We start from the raw sequence: 19,635 nt of genomic DNA, 5'->3' as shown, positions 1-19,635 counted from the left end.
ATAAAATCACGTCCAATTTTCATAAAAGTTACGTCTAGAGTGATTTTGAAGCAAACAGAATAAATGCTGTACCATACCAGTACCAGTACGACATAAGACATCATAGGAGTAATTCCAGTTAAATAATAGGTACCTGGTGTTACAAAAATGAAAAAAACATCGACAAAATACCTTCATGCAACACGAATTTTAATCAAAAATGGACATGAAAATATAAGTAATTTAAAATTTTCAAAATGTTAAAATTTTTATATGTATAAAATGCGAGTAAGAAAAATGGTAACATGAAAGATCACAAAGTGCATCAATAATCGAATCCTCTTCCAAGGCCCAGCCATTGATCAGGAACAGCGAAGAAATATTTATGCATAGCCGTGATAAATCTACTTTTGTACTTTTCCGGTGATACGATGGTAGGTAGCTTTCCTTGCCCTCCTAAAATACCCGATTTCTTGACAAACGTTTCCAATTTTTTATCCCAGGTAAAAGTTCGTATATAGTCTGAAAAATGAAAGCAATGTTACAGATTTCCAGAAAACACTCACAATCAGCCATATATATATTATGTAGATGTGAAAAAGCTTACCTATAATTCCGACAACTAATTCTTGGGAACCTTCATCTAATCCGACCAGTAGCGAGTAGTCCATCACCGATTGATTTGCTAAAAATGTGACGTCATTGTTGATGGCTTGCATCAGTACAGTTTTCGAATGAGGATAAACGTACAATGGTGATTCGCAGGTCACTGCAAAATAATTCCACGAGACGATTAAGTATTATAAAAAAATCAGAACACATCGTATTTAAAATTTCAAAGTAGGTACAATAACTTACTATTGATTAGGTTTTCGTCCAAAAGGACTAATTCTCCTTCGGCGCAAGTTTGAGTATCGACTAATCTATTTCGAACAGATCCTTTGAGATCAAATTTGCGAATAATATCCCTCGTGTAGAATAAATTCTCCATGACTAGTAAATTTGAGATATTGTTTTTATATTTGACTCGGTAAACGCCGACAATTTTACCCAAAAGGGTTGGTTGGTGGTTAGAGTAACAGGTTTGGATGAAGTTGAAGTAGTGAGGAGCGAATTCTATGAAAGGCTGGATTTCCAATCGACCCATTTCTTTCAAAATAAATCTGTCATCTACACAAAAAAAAAAAATACATAAATTAGATTGAAACAAAATTTTTTTCAACATGGTATTCAATAAAGAGGGTAGATTTTCAATTTGTTTGAAAATTTGATAAAGAACAGCAAAAAATTGTTGTGTAATGATTTTTAAAACATCTGGTGAAAAAATGGTTTCAAAGTTGATATTCATTTTTATCTCATCTCAATAATCACTAACAAGGAAATCAAAATTTTTGAACCGGACTCCAATTCCAAAATGCACCATCAGTCAAAATTTCAGCTGCTGAAATTAATTTCTTAATTTTTGGCGAATTTTTAAACATTTTTTGGACTAAAAATGAGAGAGAATCGAAATTTTACCAAAGTGACCCAGAAAGCTAAAATTTGGATTGTACCCTATTTTAGACCTCCCAAGTCGATTGGTGACGGTTCCGAACCATTCTGTAGCCTCCAGCGGATTTTTAGATTATCCAGTTTTCGAAAAAATGCTGTAAGTGGAGTGAAAATGAAATTCAGCACCTGCAAACTCAGATTTACCCATCTTTGTGACCTATATGATCGATTTAGGTAGATATTTTCAAATCATTTTTATGCTGGTTCAAACCCATTTTTTCGAGTAATTTTTTTTTTTACAAAATGAAAAAAATCAAAATCTGCTATAGGCTTTAGAACGGTTTGAAACCATCACCAATCGACTCGAGAGGCCAAGAATAGGGCACAAACCAAATAGCAGCCCGCTAGGTCAATTTGGTAAAATTTTAATTTCCACTCATTTTTAGCCCAAAGAAATTTTATTAAAAATTTTCAAAAATCGAAGAATGAATATTTTAGAGCCAGAAATTTTGGTCCGATTTAAACATTTTTGTGACATAGATCCTCCTTTGTTGATGATTCAAATTCTTGAAATGAATAAATAAATAAATAAATAATGAAAAAAAAATACTTGACGAAAATACGAAGTTGAAAAACATTAAGGACATTAACATTTTTTATGCATCCTCTGCCCCCCTCCCCCCAAATAAAAATAAAAATAGAGTAATAGAAAGAAATCGAAATAAATTCGCTTGAGTAAAACGCTCACAGAAAATCCTTGCATTTTTTTTCAAAATTTCAAAACCTGAACTCTAATTTTGACCACTTTTCAAAAATAATTTTTTCACTTCACAACAATTTTTCCCATTTACAATTAAACTTGAAAAAAAATTGATAATTGGGTTCCTCCTATATAGTGTTTGATGGCACAATTCCTTGATTAATTTTACCTTTGGTTTTGCAGAACATCGAGCCAGATTTACCACCGTGAGCGTTCCAGTGAATACATCTAGATAAAGATCTAATATAAGCTTCTTCTCCGCTGGGAAACACCAAACTACGAAGATCTTTAAACTGCTGAGCGAAATAAACTTTGACATTGAAACTAGCTGTCGAATCGTTGAACTGGATCTGCAAAATAACAACACAAACGTACACGTAGAATATTTGGATGAGGAACGATGAATACAAGAAAACCAGAAAAATATAAATAAAAATGAAAATGTAATGTAAAAAATGTCATCAATATTTTAAAACAAATTCTTACTTCGATATGATAAGCGTCATTGGTTTTAGCAGATTTTGACTTAGAATCATCAGTGGCATCTAATTTAATCGAATCGTCGCTTTCGGTCATTTGAACAGTTTCTGAAGCTGAGCTTGTAGAAATACCATCGGAGCTTTCTTTTTTTGATATTCTAAAATTAAAAAATACAACACGTATTAAAGGAAATGAATATTAAAGAACCATTGTAAAAATTATACTTGAAATACGATTTGACATCAAAGTTTTGATTCGTAGAGTATTATTTTGATTAAAAAAATCGAACAACCCCTTTTTCAAGAGTCGGATTTTTTTCTCGACACCCAGATGGAGAATTGAATGAATCGTTCATGCATCACTAAAATTTAACTAATGAGCAGAATGCGATGGAGTAATTTCGATTTTTTCTTTTTTTTCAATTTCAAAATTCTTACCCTTTTGAAAAAGGGCACCCTTCCTTCGGAAATCTTTGAATTTACAGATTTTATTCGTTCGATGAAAAGTTCACAAGCGATTCGTTTTAGAACTTTGAGACAAATCGTAACAAAAAAATTGTTTTCAGTACTTGTTCGATTGTTCAGTTCCGACACTCGTTGACTTATTGATCTCATCCAGAAGATTCTGATACTGGAATGTTGCCAAGGCACAGGCAATAATTGAACTAGGCTCGGTTTCATACACAACAATGGGAATAGTACACGTGACGTTGAGTAAATAATGCTCATCAGTATTGATCGGATTCTGTAAAATTCAAGAAGTTTATTTAGAAACTAGCATTTTTTTAGTACGAGATTTCATCGAAGAGTATCAAAAATGATTAAATTTCTCACCGATAACAACGACGGATTATTTTGAAAAGTATTCGGTAACAATTGAGACAGTAAGGTCTTCATGGTGATTTTATCGGGTGTTTGATTTTGCGAAATATTACTCAATGTTTCGTTGGATGATGATACGTTGACGGATTGGTTTAAAGGACCATCGTCTGTAAAAAAAAATCAAAATTCAATATCTACTTTTTTAAACGTCGATTCAAGTTTTTTCAAAATAATAAAAATAAATAGATTTTAATCCAACTTTTGAATGGTTTTTTTTTGAAAAATAATACCATTTCTGAACACTTACAAATATCGACAGCAGAACGATTAGCACTAGGTTTACACTCTGAATTATCACTTCTGTATGGCACCGGATGACCCAAATCTTGAATATCGCTATCCTCCGAAAGGATGGATTCGTCTTTCGAGTCTCGTTTACTTGAAGAGTCTTCGATAACAGAACTATTCAGTGACGATGGAATCTGTAAAAAAAACACGTATTATTTTAGCAAAAAAAAAAAAAAAAAGGTACAAATAACAAAATTAAAGCGTCATACATTATCCTTGACATCGCTGGAAGTGGATTTGGTTTTCTGTCTGTTATCCTTTTTTTGAGATTCTAATCTGGCTAGCAGACTATTCCAACGTGATAGAGCTTCAGCGACCAATTTCTTCATCAGAACGACAGAATCTTCTAGTTTATGATCTTTTTGGATATTTTCTATAAAATAAAAACAAATCATGTATCATTATTTTTTTTTAACATCCTGTTGATAATTTTCCTCTCTTACCATCGTCCAAGTCATCGTCTAAAGAAGGAGACGTAAGAATGACTTGAATATCGTCTACTTTCTGCTTAAATATCGCTTGCTGATCGCTCAAATGTTTCTTCAAACTTTGAATCATTTTGACTGAATAGAAAAAAAATCAAACATTACATTAAATCGAACGAATGATAATGAATAATCTAAATCAATGAGTCAAACTTACTATCGTCGTAATCGAGCAAACATAATTTTTCCAAAATCGAACTAAATAATTCGTGTCCCATTACAGCCCATTCTTTGACTTGCTCCATTACAACGGGTATTGGTACTCGGGTAGGATGAATTTTTAAAATTTTAGGAGGTAATGAAAGCTCCCAAAGTGGAATGTCCGTGTATCTGAAATATTACGTAATTCATCAATTATTATTCCACACTGAATCTTCACGTCTCCTCGTCTAAGAATTGAATTCACTTACTTAAAAGTAGCGATGATATTTTTATAATAAAAATACTGGCAATAATCATGATGCAGGGAATGCTCACAAGCGCCATCAACTCTGCTCGTGTATTTACCGGCGTGAAACCTTAATTCTAAATATTTGGCAAACGAAAGACTCCACGTATCACTGGACATGGCGGAAATAGGCGTAGTCTAAACAAAAAACACATCAATATCACTCCGGATCAGTTACACTTTTCAGTTCTTATTCTGCCTTGAGAAGAAAAGTAGGATGTAGATTTTTCGTACCAGTTTACAAATAGTGCAACTGCTCCACACCAAAATGGGTAACTTTTTTTCTGGTAACGAGTTCAATTCTCTTAAAACAATATGGACGCAACCGGTATCATGGACGAAACGTCTTTCGTGATCGATCATCGAGGTATCGCAGGTCTCCGAAGGGCAAATGTACGATTTCCTGAAGCAATATTTTTCCAAAAAGTTGCCCAGCGGGATATCGTTGCAACCGTAGAAGTCCATGTTCACGATCCTGATTTAAAACAGATGAAAGTACAAAAAATTAGATATGTGTACAAATGATTAGTAGACGAAAAACTGAAATTACTCGCTGAACGTGAGAAAAAGTGTGATTTTAATGATTTTTTTTTAGGGAATCTAACAAGGGAACCTCTTGAGTTGTCACACTCCGATTTGAACGGGACCGCGATTTTTGGAAAGAGCATAGTGTTAAACCCCCAAAACCAAATTTTCAGCTACCCAAGTTCATTTTTCGATTTTTGGCGAATTTTTGAAAATTCGAAATTGACTGTTTTTGGCGATTTATGCTTTTTTTAAAAAAGTACGTACTTGATCAATAAAAATGGTCAAAATAAGTCCCAAAACTAATACTAATTACCCAAATCCAAATTTCACCATTTCCAGCCATTCTGGAGCCTCCAGCGCAATTTTTCAATTTTTTCAGAATTTTGAATTACCTCCAAAAGGCAAGAATATGCAGTTCGGCAGCTAAAAATCGAGTTGTACATTACACTCGACCTGTTTAACAAGTTTATCCACATTTGAGCCGATTTTGAAAGTGACACCTCAAAAGTGGCTTTTTGACCACATTTTTCAAAAAATTAAAAGATCCAAAAAATCAAAAGTTTCCCGTTTGTGTGGAAATTTTCGAAATTCACGTGAATCGCTGTATTTTGTCCAAACCTAACCCCCCAAACCCAAATTTCACAATTTCCAGCCATTCTGGAGCCTCCAGCGCGATTTTTCAATTTCTCCAGAATTTTGAATTTGCTCCAGAAGGCGTGAATATACAGTTGGGCAGCTAAAAATCGAGTAGTGTATTATACTCGGCCAGTTTAACAAGTTTATCCACATTTGAGCCGATTTTGAGAGTGACACCTCAAAATTGGTTTTTTGAGGTGCCACTCTCGCTTCAAAACGGCTGGAAATGGTAGAATATGCGCTCCAGGGGCTACTTCTTGAAGAAATACGTCGATTTGAGCGAATTTCAAAAATTTCCTCACAATAGGTTGTCGTTTGATTTTTTGGATTTTTTAATTTTGAAAAAAGCTGGTCAAAAAACCACTCTTGAGATGTCACTTCCAAAATCGGCTCAAATGTGGATGAACTCGTTAAACAGGTCGAGTGTAATATACAACTCGATTTTTAGCTGCCTAACTTCATATTCACGCCTTCTGTTGCAAATTCAAAATTCTGTAGAAATTGAAAATCGTGCTGGAGGCTCCAGAATGGCTGGAAATTGCGAAATTTTGAGTTGGGGGGTTAGTTACGGACAAGATACAGCGATTGGCGCAAATTTCAAAAATTTCCTCACAAAAGGTTATCTTTTGATTTTTTGGATTTTTTAATTTTGAAAAAAGCTTGCCAAAAAAACACTCTTGATGTGTCACTCCCAAAATCGGCTCAAATGTAGGTAAACTCGTTAAACAGTTCCAGTATAATGCACAACTCGATTTTTAGCTGCCCAACTGCATATTCACGCCTTCTGGAGCAAATTCAATATTCTGGAGAAATTGAAAATCGCGATGGAGGCTCCAGAATGGCTGGAAATTGTGAAATTTGGATTTGGGGGTTAGGTTTGGACAAAATACAGCGATTCGCGTGAATTTCAAAAATTTCCATACAAACGAGAAACTTTTGATTTTTTTTGATTTTTTAATTTTTTGAAAAAAAAACTGGTCTAAAAGCCACTTTTGAGGTGTCACTCCCAAAATCGGCTCAAATGTAGATAAACTCGTTAAACAGGTCGAGTATAATACACAACTCGATTCTTAGCTGCCCAACTGCATATTCACGCCTTCTGGAGCAAAAATTCAAAATTCTGGAGAAATTGAAAAATCGCGATGGAGGCTGCAGAATGGCTGGAAATGGTGAAATTTGGATTTAAGTAATTATTATTAGTTTTGGTACTCATTTTGACCATTTTTATTGATCAAGTACGTACTTTTTTAAAAAAAACATAAATCGCCAAAAACAGTCAATTTTGAATTTTCAAAAATTCGCCAAAAATCGAAAAATGAACTTGGGTAGCTGAAAATTTGGTTTTGGGGGTTTAAGACTATGCTCTTTTTAAAAATCGCGATCCCGTTCAAATCAGAGTGTGGCATCTCAAGAGGAAGCTCATAAGAAAATAATGCTCAATTTTTCAATCGGCTAGGTCCAAAAATGTGTCACTGGGGCCCCCTAAAATTGCGGAAAAAATGAAAATAAAGGATAAAAAATGTTTGAGATGAAAATTCCTGATTTTGACGTCGGAAGTCTTCGAAATATTTCTCCCATAGCCAAGAAAATTTTTTTCTCGGAAATGGGATTATTAAGGCCATTTTGACATTAAAATTAAACATTTCAAAACCAGTTTTGTTTGTTTGTTTGTTTTTTTTGAAAATGTTTTATACGTATTTTCATGGTTTTTGATTTTTTGATGGGAGGGGGGAAGGGGCTTACTACAAAAAGACCAACACAGTTCAAAAACCAAGGAACATTTTTTCTCGAGAAGAAAATTGTTTATGGCAATTTTGACACTAAAATAAAATTAAACATTTATTAAAATTCTATTTTTTCACGTTTTTTGATTTTTTTAAAAACATTTTTTGTTCTTTATTTATGTTTCTGATTTTTTTTTGTGAGGAGGAGGGGGATTCAATACAGAAAGAACAAGGCAGTTTAAAGAGCCAAGAAAGATGTTTTTAAATTTAGAATCTACAAATTTAAAATAAAATCACAAATTTTGTTTCATTTCATTTTTTGATTTTTTTTCGATCCTTTGAAATTTTTAATGAATGGGTTTTATTTTATTTTTTTAGTTTAATTTTTCAGAAGGGAGATGAGACTTTTCAATTTCATCGAGTTTTTTGAAAATCAAAATAACCCTCGATACAATTTATAAACAAGACAAAAAAATACTAACCAAGGATGCACACAAAACTCCGGAGCATTATTCGATAAATTGGAAAAGCTACAGAACAACACCGGTAATCGTTGATGATTTCTCGGATCGAGGAAATCATTATTCACAGGTTTAACTACGTTTGATGATCTTGGAGGAACGGAGGTCGATGTGGTACTTTTCTTTTTTAGAGAATAACGACCGCCTTTAGCTCTGTAGAAAGCTAACATAGTTTGTACTTCTTCGCTATCAACGTCGTCTTTCAGTTTCGCGTGAACTAATTCGTGAGCTGGTTTTTTCTGAAAATTGAGATATAAAATGACATCAGAGTAAAATAAATTATAAAGATCAAAAGAAATTATTTTTTAAAAAACTCACATCAAACAGCTCTACGTTAGTTTTAGAAGACGCGGTGTTCTCGTTCAATATAGCTCGATTTCCGTCTCTTTTATTATTGAAATGAGCCGATTGGTAAATCTCATCAGGAAAATACTTCCTAAGCTCGCAATTCATTCCAGTTTTCGTCTCCAGGTACGGTAAGTTGAACTGCAAACAAACCCATAACTTTAATAAAGCTCTCTATCCCCCTCAAAAGGGTACAAAATGATGAAAAAATCAACATACGACGATATAAGGCGAATAAGAAAGCACCGTATCTCGCAACGCCATCCTAAATTTATTCTGCTGCTGAGGTTCTTCCTTGAACGATAAATCACTGGAATCTTGATTCGGCGAGAATACATCATCGTCGTCGATATTCGAATTGAAATGCAATGGATCGTCGTGATCGACGACTGATTTCGCAGAAATACGTTTCTCTTCCAGATCAAACTTGCGTTCACTTTTAGCCGATTCTGGTTTACTTTCCGGTAAATTTATCTCTTCGACTGGAGTTCGTCGAGATAAATCGAAACTCTGGTTGAATTTCGACGAACCGTGTTTAGGAGAAACGATTTCCTCGATGAATGTCAACGATGGTAGAGTTGGTGGTTCGGCGAATTCGTCTAATAAAAATGATTTCTCCAGTTTAGCGTTATAGTACATGAAGACCGTATCGTTTGCGACGGTTTTCAGTTTCTTTAGCTCCGATTCGGAGGCTCCGCGGAGCAGTATCGTGCATCCTAATTGGGGAAAGGCGCATCCTTCGAAGAACATCAGTGTTTTTGAACCACCTGGTATAAAAAATGCATCGAGATCGTGAAAATTAATTGCTCTAGGATTCAAAAAAAAAAAAGATACTGAGAAAAATCAGGTGGGTACCATTTTTAAGAGGCATTTCGCGAATATAAAATGATCTGCATGTGCCCAATTGAGTTGTACCGACATGAGCGTCTATCGCTGTTAAAATGTCAGCATTGGTGCATCTGGCGACTCGTTCCATCACTTGCATTTTTACGTTTAGCACCAGAGTAATATTTAGGGCGTTCAAAGACTCTTGGGCTAAACGAGAGACGTTTCTGTGCACTAAGACTAGATCCGGTTTCAAGGCAGCAATTCTGGCTACCGTATGTCGCAGGTATTGTTGTTCCTGGAATCATAGGTATCGATTATTCGAGGTCAATGAGACGATTTTCAAGTTTAAAATTTTAAAGTGAAAGAATTTGAGGTTTATTGCTGATAATTTGCACCCCCCCCCCCCCCACCACCATGAATCGTTCTCCAACAAGGAAACTTTTTGTAATGACACACTTCGATTTCAAAGTAACTTAGTCGAATCCAAAGAGCATATTTTAAATCACGTGTAACCAAATTTTCATAGGGTTTTAAGGTCATTTTTAAATTTTTTGCAAATTTTTAAAAATTAAAAAAAAATTAAAAAATTGCTTCATGACGATTTTTTAATAATTTTAAAAAACACCACAAAAACTGCAGCTATTTTGAATCTTTTTCAAATTTTAAAAATCTATTTTAAATCTAAAAATGAACTCAAGTGTCAAAAATTCCGGCTGTGAGGATTTCAGAACATGCTCTTTCGATCCAGCTTACGAAAAATTAAATTAAAAAAGTCTTTCTGCATATTTTGGAGAAAATCCAAAGCTCTGGACCATTTCCAGATATTCAACTCTGATTCATGGGTTCATTTTTCCAATTAAACAACTCTAGTCGACTTCTGAGGTGAAAATACCTGCATCATCACTGGTTCTAATGACATTAATCTTCCTTCGACACGTTGATAAACAATGGGGCATTGAAGCAAGAGGATTCGAGGATTAATTAGGTTGATATTCATCTCTTTATGGGCTACATTCTTCGTGCAAACGATTCCTGCAACCAAGCAGCTGTCTTTTCGTTCACCGCCCGAAATTTTCTTCACTTTAATATAGCTGTAAAAATTCAATTGGATTAGGAATGAAATTTTGTAATCTATTCAATGATTCAAAATTGTAAAAACTTACTGGCCAATGTTGATGATATCGGTTTTGTAGAGATCGATTTTTATTTCTCGTAAGGCTTTTTCCACCAAATCGATGATAATTTTTGACCACGATAAGGAGAGATTTTCCGCAGCTAATAATTGATGAACTGTGTTGAGTAAATGTTGCTGAAAGCTCTCGCTGAGAAAATCGAATATTTTTTCATTAATAATCTCAAATCTGAAATCGAGTTCTTTGAAGTTAAATTAAAGCTTACTTCAGGTGCAGAAAAGCATTGAGCTCGTTATTTGTTTCGCTTAATTGACTTTCGTTAACCGAAGCCCAAGGAATTGGGTTTAGTGAGCTGATTTCGAGATATTTTTGCATAAAACTTTTGATAGATTCGTCTACATCGATGCCGGTGAAAAATGTGCTCTTTTTTCCATCTGCGAAAAAACATTTTCAATCAATTTTTAGCCAATTATCGGAAGTGAATTAAAAATAAATTAAAATAGAATTATTTTTTCTCAAAAACTGATGCAAATTTTCCTACAAATATTACACGATTTCATGTTTTATGCCAAAAATGACTCCAAATCCATCTAAAATTCTTCTGACGAATATTTAATCGATATTTCGAGTCTCTGACCTTTTCCATTTGATGATTTTGTAGTCTGTCTTGACATATGGACAGTATTCTCGTGTATATTTAAATCTAAATGAAACCCTGACTGAGAAAACGTACTCGTACTTTTAGGAATACTGGAAGACTGCTCGTGACCTGCAAAATAACACACGTGATAACCCGAATAAAACACATTTCACGTTCGGTTGTTCAAATCAATTGATTTAATTACCCAGATCTTCTCTGGGTTTCTCCATAAGAGCAGCTGCACTTTCTGAGAACTTGTACAAAGCTCCACCGTCGATGAAATCGGCCGATTTTTGACCAACATTTTCAATATAATTGGCATCCAATAAAACTTGACAAATGGCCAAACTGTGAGTTCTACGAAACAAAAAAAATCAACACTTTTAGAAATACTGGAAACATTTTGTTTCAGAGGATTTTTAAATTTATAATTCACCTTGAGGATGTTTTTCTTTGATTAATGAGCCAGTCGATTAATTGAGATCCCCAAAAACAGCCTTCGCATATGCCTCCTTCGACGGTGTAATTCCTCGTGATCAGGGCACTGTCTCCTAGAACCAACTCTTGTAATAACGTATTTAAAGTGGAAAGTTCCGATTTCCTCGACGATTCCGGATCATTACGGTTAGAATTGCCGGATATTCTGAAAGAAAAGAAAAAATTTCGTTAATTTTGTCGTAGGGCTTTTTGGAAAAATATTGATTATTTCGATAAGTACCCTCCGGAGGCGAATTTCTCTTCTTGATAAACGACCGAGATTTTTCTACGGACATCGGATGAATTACTAGTGACACTGAGAGTATCGAGGGAATGATCATCGTCGCACGAGACAGAATGATCTAAACCGAATTTAGATTGTAGATCATCTTGAAGAGCTTTCAAGTCAATTGATAAGTCAGCTTCGATATCGGCCGATTGCAAGTAGGATAATACAACTTTGCAGCAATAAGTACATACGCGGAGGTTACCTGTGTAATTATAAAAAACGTATTATTACTCGAAGATATCAATTACCTATGAGTTTTATGGCGATATCCATTTCGGAAAATATTTATGTAAATTACCAGAACATCTTATTATTTTTCCGGGTACTTCTTGATTACAACATTGCGAGCAAAATATTTGTCCGCAGACTCGACAATGATGACGTCTTCTGAACGTGGTGAATTTTTCGCCACAATCGTAACATTCTTTACTGACCGAATCCGGCATCCAATATTGTTTCAGGTTCGTATCTTTATAGGCTGGAGAATTCTGCAATTTTTTTTCAAGCCACATGAATCGGAATATATTTTTTTAAAACGTTTTAATAAATGTGAATGATTATTAAATACCTACCTTATTTTTCAAAGCTAAGAGATTGCTGACTCGTCGTAAGACATTTGGTAGGTTACGAGCTTCGTAGGCACTGTCTTGGGGCCTGAATCGATCTCCGGGCATCGATGACGGTAAAGGAATATTTTCAGCTTCATTCTGTGACCAAAAAAAAGTACATAATTTTAATTCTGGTTTTTATTGAAGGCATTTTGCGAAATTAAATTAATTTCAGATTAATTCTCAAAATAAGTCTAACTAACTCAAAGTTGAAAAAAGCATCAACGAATGGTCTCTGGTTACTCTACTATGAGGGGAGAAAAGAGGGGGGTAAGAAGATATTTTTTTCAACTTTCATGATGAAAAATCGTTATTTTTTGGTATAAGAATTTGTAATTTTGAAGTAAAAATACAAATTTTTCGAAAAAAATAAGAGTATTTTTCACGAAAAAATGTTGATTTCTCGAAGGCAAAAATCCTTACCTACATTTAAGCAGTTTTGAGCTTTTTGTCAATCATAAAATTGGATTGGATTCCAAATACCCTCGAATTTACTACTTTCAGGATTTGAATCTAAATCTACGAAGAACCCTAATCGTTTATATGAGCTAAAGTTAATTTAGGCGATTTTTAGGGCACTTTTTTGTGAACCTGTTATTACCAAAATATGGCTGGAGGCTTCAGAAAGGCCTGGAGACATTTCCAATGGACTTATGATGTCAAATTAGGGTAGGTATAGCATCAATTTTAGCTCTTCAATTTCTCTAAAAAAAAGTCGCATTTTGATAAATTTTATAAAAATTTTTAGGGATCTAAAATTTCCAAAAAAAAATTCCGTAGACTTCCAAAACATCTAAAAAATATTTCGAGAAAACTCAGTATGTTCAAAACGCAGATAAAAGGAAAATTTTAATTTTCTAACGTCATTATGTAGAAGTTTGAGGAAATTTCAATGTTCTAAAATATGCTGGAGGCTCCAGAACTGCTCGAAACCGTTCGAAACTGTTTCTAATCGATTCGAGGTGTCGAAAACTTTCAAGATGAATTTCGGTGAAATTTTGATTTTTTGCTCGACTTTTTCATTTATTTAAAAATTCACCAAAAATCGAAAAATACAATTTAACGACTGAAATTTTGGAAAATGATGTATTTTTGCATCCTCTTGATGAAAATTTTTTTACGGTCTGATCAGTTCTTTAATTTTCAGGAATGTTTTTTTTCAACGAATTTCTGGAATTTCCAAAAAAATCTGATTTGTCATCAGATTTGAATCCAAACCCCTCCCCCCTCACCATCAAGGTGACAAAAAATCAAAATTCGATTTTTAAAAAAAAATGTTTCAAAAATTCTCAATTTATGCAGCAGAATTTTTCTGAAACGAAATCAAAAACAGAATTCAAATAAGATGTTTCAAAAAATTGTTGAAGGAGTGGGGGATTTTTTCGTCTGAAAATGGAAAGTTATTTACTCGTAGAAGAATTCTAACGCAGAAATTAAAGATTTCAGGGGGAAAATGTTCATAGATTTTTTTGATTTTTTTCATACTTATAAGGTTTTGTGCAGGCAGATCGACATTATTTGGGAGCTCAAGAGAAGGGTTTTTATGGGAATGGATATTCTTAGTAGGGGCCCCCTTAAGGATCAATTGCACCCCCTGCCGATCCTCCAGGACAACTTTTTTATTAGGGGGGGGAGTCCTAAGGAACATTTCTAGGAGGCTCCAAAACGACTTGAAATTCACCTGCAGTCGACTTCATAGCGTTTGATGAAATTACAAATTTCGAGTTTCAAAAATCTGCTGGAGGCTCCAGAACTGCTCAATACGGTTTTAAACAGTTTCCAATCGATTTGGCAGGTCGAAAATAGGGTATATCCCAAATTGCAGCTTTCTAGGTCAATTTGATAAAATTTTGATTTTTTCTCACATTTTGGCGAAAATTTGATTTTTGAAAATTCACCAAAAATCGAAAAAGGCACTTTAGCACTTTAAGTTTTGACAGGTGATGAATTTTTGCCTGCTCTTTCGATCTACCTTTATACGGGTTAAACATTTTTATGCTAGTCCTATGTTGGAACGCAAAATCTGCGATTTCGGCTGACCTGTCAATCAGAATGGCCGCCATTTTGTAAGTAGGGTCACTTTTTTTTGAGGACAAGGGCTAGAAATGTTCCTTAGGACTCCCCCTTTAAGAAAAAATCTGTCACGGAGGATCATCAGGTGGTGCAATTGAACCTTATGCGGGGCCCCCAACTATCTTTGAAAGAATTTTGATCCAAAAATTGAGAATTTCTGGACAATTTTACCATTTTTCCTCCTAAATTTTCGTAAATATGAAGCAAAAATTCTACAAAAAGAGATCAATATTGCTTGGAAGACCACAGGAGAATTTTCTCTAGAAAAAAAATTATTTATATTCTATCACAGAATAAATTGAAAATTTTTGATCAAATTTCGTTATTTTTTCAACTCGAGGAGTGACAGACTGGCAGATATCCAGGAACAACTTTTTTGGGAATTGTTTGAAAATCGATCAATTTTCTCAATAAAATACAACACTTCAAAACAAGCGTCCTTCAACAAATCACGATACGTCAATAGAATTAATCCCTACCGGACTCAAATTAGTCCACTCGGAGTCTCCGGAACTGTTATCTTTTTCTATCGAAACGTAAAATGACGGCGAATTAGATTTGCTGCGATCTTCTGACTGTGACGAAGTATCTGAAAAATATTAATATTGGATAGGTAAATTAATAAAGTAATAAAGTTACTCGTTTTTAACGAAGATTATTCAAATAAAAATTATAAAACTAATAATACATATCATAAGACCACTTTCCCTTCAAAAAATAAACGATAAGGTATCTTTCACCTGTACGTAACCTTATATCAAAACTTTTCGAGTGTAATATTCTCCAAATAGGTTGAAAAAACATAGATAATTATTACGTAAGCGAACTGCTCTAAAATGTGTATTTGCATTTTCATTCGCGTAATGTAATAAAATAACCTCTTCAACTTCCTACATATTTTGTGATTTCATAATCTCATGGAGACATGAGACAACTTCGAAAATGCACTAAGCACTCGGTAGTACAAATTAATCAGATACCAAGGGTTTATCTATACTAATTAAAACTACTATCGAAACGAATTATTAAATGACACGACGACACTCGTATCAGAAACACGCTTCGTTTAAAAATCATTCGGAAATTTCAACTCTTCGCACATCCTTTTACCATTAATTTGTCTCAAGTTGAAACACGCCAATAACATGAGATCGCTCGATGCCCTTACATCACCTATATACTCGTAAGGGAACCTTCTAACACCTAAAAACCTACATTCTCGATTCATTTCCATTTTTCATTCACGTCATAATGCGCCGAAGCCGGATCCTCGTTTAAAATATACCCGGATTTTTTCATATTATTCCGTTCGACGATAAAGGAAATGTTTATTGCGGTCAATTAAACATTATTAGAGGCAATTCAAGGAGCGTTTTGTGCCTCGAGGCTTAAAAAGAATCGAAACACGAGATATACCTTGAGAAAACTTGAAGAATTTTGAGAATATCGTCGATACGCCGGATTGCTTGATTTCTGGACTCAGTGGAGCGAATTCTGTTAATTGAGTTTTCGAGTCCAAATTCGTCATTTTGATTAGAGTCTGGATCTGGTTATTATTGATTTATTGACGTGGAAATTTGTTCGAATTGATCATCGAGTAGCTGAAACAAAAAAATTACAGAATGTGTTTAGAATATGATGTTTTTCAAGTAAAAAAAAAAAAACAATGAAAAAAAATGAAAAATGAATTTTCAAAAAGAGGAATAATCTCTCCGAAAAATGAATTATTGATCCATTTTTTCAGTCCATAATTTTTTATCCAATGTCTTTTCCTCGTATTCTTCAAAATTTTGATCAAAATTCACAAAATGCAAAACATCATCTGTTACATTATTCGTAGCATTCCGAATGATGCAAAATTCAATACATTGGTTCATATTTCACAATCTGTAAATTTTACGAGTACAAAAATTACCCAATAAAATCCCACCACCGAGATTTTTTACGACTCTAATAATCATTAAGTCTCCTCTAAACGAACTCTACGAATTTTACTCATTCAGCTCCACCTTCGTGCTTTTTTCTCTTTCAGTTAAACACCCATATTTTGCCCAAAACTGCATCATACCACGTACAACGTCAAGAGAATTAAATTCTGATATCATCGGTCGTTCTCAAGATTGAAAAAAAAATAATAATGGACCACGCCAAGTTCATTTCCATTCCTAAGAAAAATTTACCTTCAAAAAAATTCAACGAATAGATTAAAATACCGAAGACCTCGTAAAACCAATAAGTCACGTAACGAACGCAAAATCAATTTATAAAAATTCAATTATATTTATAAATTAACATAATGTATTCATAAACAGTCACATTTCACGTTGACTTAGCATCGCTCTGGTAATATATTTTCTTAAAAATTACTCTTCGAGTTTAAAAGTAACACATCAAAATAGATAATAATTTAGGAAGACGAAACAGAATGGAAGACTGCGTTTTCTTAAAACGTAAACGTTGGGATTACATATCAGTAAAATATAAATTTGGAGGTAATTTAAAACTCTGCGAGATGGAAAAATTTCACGATAAATTACCAAAACATAGGTATTTCATGTAGGTATATTCTTCTAAACCGTGACGAGATCCTTCTCTACCGATACCAGATTCTTTAACACCACCAAATGGAGCTTCGGCGCTGGAAATGAGACCTTCGTTGATACCGATCATACCAACTTCCAAGCCTCTGGCCACTCTCCAAACTTGAGCAACGTCGTTGGAGTAGAAATAACCGGCTAATCCTCGTTCGGTGCTGTTGGCGATTTTGATACAATCTTCTTCGGATTTGAATTTGATGCAGATCGCCAATGGGCCGAAAATTTCCTCCTTGTAACAAACCATGTTTGGTTTAATATTGGTGAGAACAGTAGGCTCGAAGAATCGTTCACCGATATTCGTAGCTCTGTTGCCTCCGGTCACGACTGTAGCTCCTTTGCTGACAGCATCGTTCAAAATGCCTTCGACTTTCTTGACTTGTTCGTTGTTGATTAGAGGTCCGACGTTGCAAGATGGGTTTTTACCATCACCGACGACTAGCTGAAGTTTAACGTTATCGGCTAGTTTTTGAACGAATTCGTCGTAGACGTCTTCGTGGATAAGGAATCGATTAGCACTGATGCAGGTTTGTCCGCAGTTACGGAATTTCGACGCGATGGCTCCTTCGACAGCTTTATCGATATTGGCGTTGGAGAACACGATGAATGGAGCATTGCCACCTAATTCCAGACTGACTCGTTTCACTCCTTGGGCACATTGTTGGTATAGGAGTTTTCCCACAGCTGTAGATCCGGTGAACGAGATACCAGCGATGGCGGGACTTTCGCATAAATATTTACCAATTTCAGGAGCGTTGCTGCGTGAGCTTGTGACCACATTAATGACACCTTTCGGTATACCGGCTTGTTCAGCTAGTTCGGCCAGAGCTAGAGCGGTGAACGGGGTATCTTCGGCTGGTTTGATTACACAGGTGCAGCCTGCAGCCAACGCAGCTCCAGCTTTACGAGTGATCATAGCGTGAGGAAAATTCCACGGTGTGATGAGACCAACGACACCGATGGGTTGTTTGATCACTACCATTTCTCTGCCTTTGACCGGTGCTGGGATCACTTCACCGTAGCAGCGTTTAGCTTCTTCGGCGAACCACTCGACGAACGAGTTACCGTAGAATACTTCGCCCAGAGATTCCTTCAGTGGTTTGCCAGCTTCTAGGGTCAATACTTTGGCTAGTTCGTTTTGGTTCTGCACCAATAAATCGTACCATTTTCGTAGCAGGATACTGCGTTCTTTCGCTGTAGTATTTTTCCACTGTTGGAACGCTTCCTCGGCACTTTTCACGGCCAGTTCGCAGTCTTCGACGTTCATATCGGGTACGGATGCGATCGGTTTGCATGTAGCTGGATCGACGACTTGGAATGTTTTCTTGGATTTAGCCGAAACCCAGCTTCCGTTGATGTAAGCTTTATCGATCAGTTTGCAATCTTGCGAGTACATTTTCTCGAATTTTAGTACCAACACCTTGCTACGACTATACGTGGATAGAAAATACCTCGTTCTATGCATTGGAATAGGCGTAGTTTACTTTGCGATAGCGAAAATATGTTAGAAAATTAGATAAATTATCGCGTACAACGTTTTTTTAAACTCTTAACGCAAGATAGTGCCCGTCGCGGACGATCAATAATTATCAGTATGGTAAGGTATTCCGACCCAATTTAAACTCAAAGATAAACAAGCTTAAGCTCGAATAGATAACACCCGAGTACTTACTTCTTAGGTGCTTTACATTCGATCGTAACGCATGCTCGAGATTCACCAACACTTCACTTAACCCATCAAATTATTTGTAATTTAAATTCGTTCTCACATCAATTTAATTCGATAAAAATTTTATTTTCGTAACTTTTCGTTTTTGAAAAATAATTTTTACGTTTTGTTTTCAACTGATTACTGCACGTGATTTCTAGATAATTACTTTAGCCAGGTGATTGTTCATCTTACAAACGCGGAGTATCTATTTAGCGCTCCTAGTGGTGATTTTTCAAACTAAAATATGCAGTTTCATAAACGAAAACTTGGCACGTTGGCAAAAAAAACTGAAACTATCGTCGGTTCGTCGAAGAAAAATAGAAAATTTCACGTCACCATGTGAGGAAAGGATGAAATGAATTTTTTTTAGAAAATTAATTGGAAATCTAGAATAATCAAAGTTATTAAATTACTAAAGCGCAGTTCTGTTCATTTTCTCAACAGCTAATGGAAAACTTGTCATTCTATAATGACGAACAAGTTTGGAGTAGAGCCGGAGGAAGATTTCTCAATTCAGAATATTGAACACTACAATCAAGATCAATTTTTCTTTCCCCCAAAACTAGATGAAAACTAACGACGAAGAACTATTACGAATAACAGACTAGCGAATTCAATTTCAAATTTCGAAGTCAAACCATCGAGGTCGATGAGTCAAACACCAAACAGCAAAAACTCGAGCACTCGACTGACTCGACCCAAAAACTAATCTTCGA

The 19,635-nt window shown here is 34.9% G+C and overlaps 2 protein-coding genes across 3 annotated transcripts; both read right to left on the bottom strand.

Moving 5' to 3' along the window:
- Positions 1-168: 168 nt before the first annotated feature.
- On the bottom strand, positions 169-19,085 carry fab1 (fab1 kinase). Of its 2 annotated transcripts, none has more exons than XM_065356078.1 (29): positions 18,881-19,085; positions 16,031-16,215; positions 15,094-15,203; positions 12,506-12,640; positions 12,232-12,421; positions 11,886-12,135; positions 11,604-11,810; positions 11,373-11,524; positions 11,165-11,296; positions 10,793-10,961; positions 10,558-10,716; positions 10,287-10,485; positions 9,422-9,689; positions 8,786-9,333; positions 8,540-8,707; positions 8,183-8,460; positions 5,047-5,287; positions 4,775-4,950; positions 4,522-4,694; positions 4,323-4,442; positions 4,089-4,252; positions 3,839-4,013; positions 3,544-3,698; positions 3,279-3,454; positions 2,717-2,867; positions 2,400-2,580; positions 838-1,149; positions 587-748; positions 169-501 (listed from the first exon to the last, which is right to left on the bottom strand). In XM_065356078.1, exons 2-29 carry the CDS (start codon positions 16,140-16,142, stop codon positions 305-307), a joined length of 5,460 nt encoding a protein of 1,819 aa, XP_065212150.1. In that variant the 5' UTR covers positions 16,143-16,215; positions 18,881-19,085; the 3' UTR covers positions 169-304. The 2 variants fall into 2 exon arrangements, with proteins under 2 accessions (XP_065212150.1, XP_065212151.1); XM_065356079.1 differs by having other exon boundaries at positions 11,267-11,296.
- Positions 16,871-18,881, bottom strand: Ssadh (succinic semialdehyde dehydrogenase). Its single transcript, XM_065356080.1, has one exon. It carries the CDS (start codon positions 18,671-18,673, stop codon positions 17,138-17,140), a length of 1,536 nt encoding a protein of 511 aa, XP_065212152.1. The 5' UTR covers positions 18,674-18,881; the 3' UTR covers positions 16,871-17,137.
- Positions 19,086-19,635: the final 550 nt, after the last annotated feature.

Source organism: Planococcus citri, chromosome 3 (assembly GCF_950023065.1).
Source record: "Planococcus citri chromosome 3, ihPlaCitr1.1, whole genome shotgun sequence".
Taxonomy (NCBI): domain Eukaryota; kingdom Metazoa; phylum Arthropoda; class Insecta; order Hemiptera; family Pseudococcidae; genus Planococcus; species Planococcus citri.
Note: the sequence above shows the minus strand (reverse complement) of the source record. Positions and strands in the feature narration are given on the sequence as shown.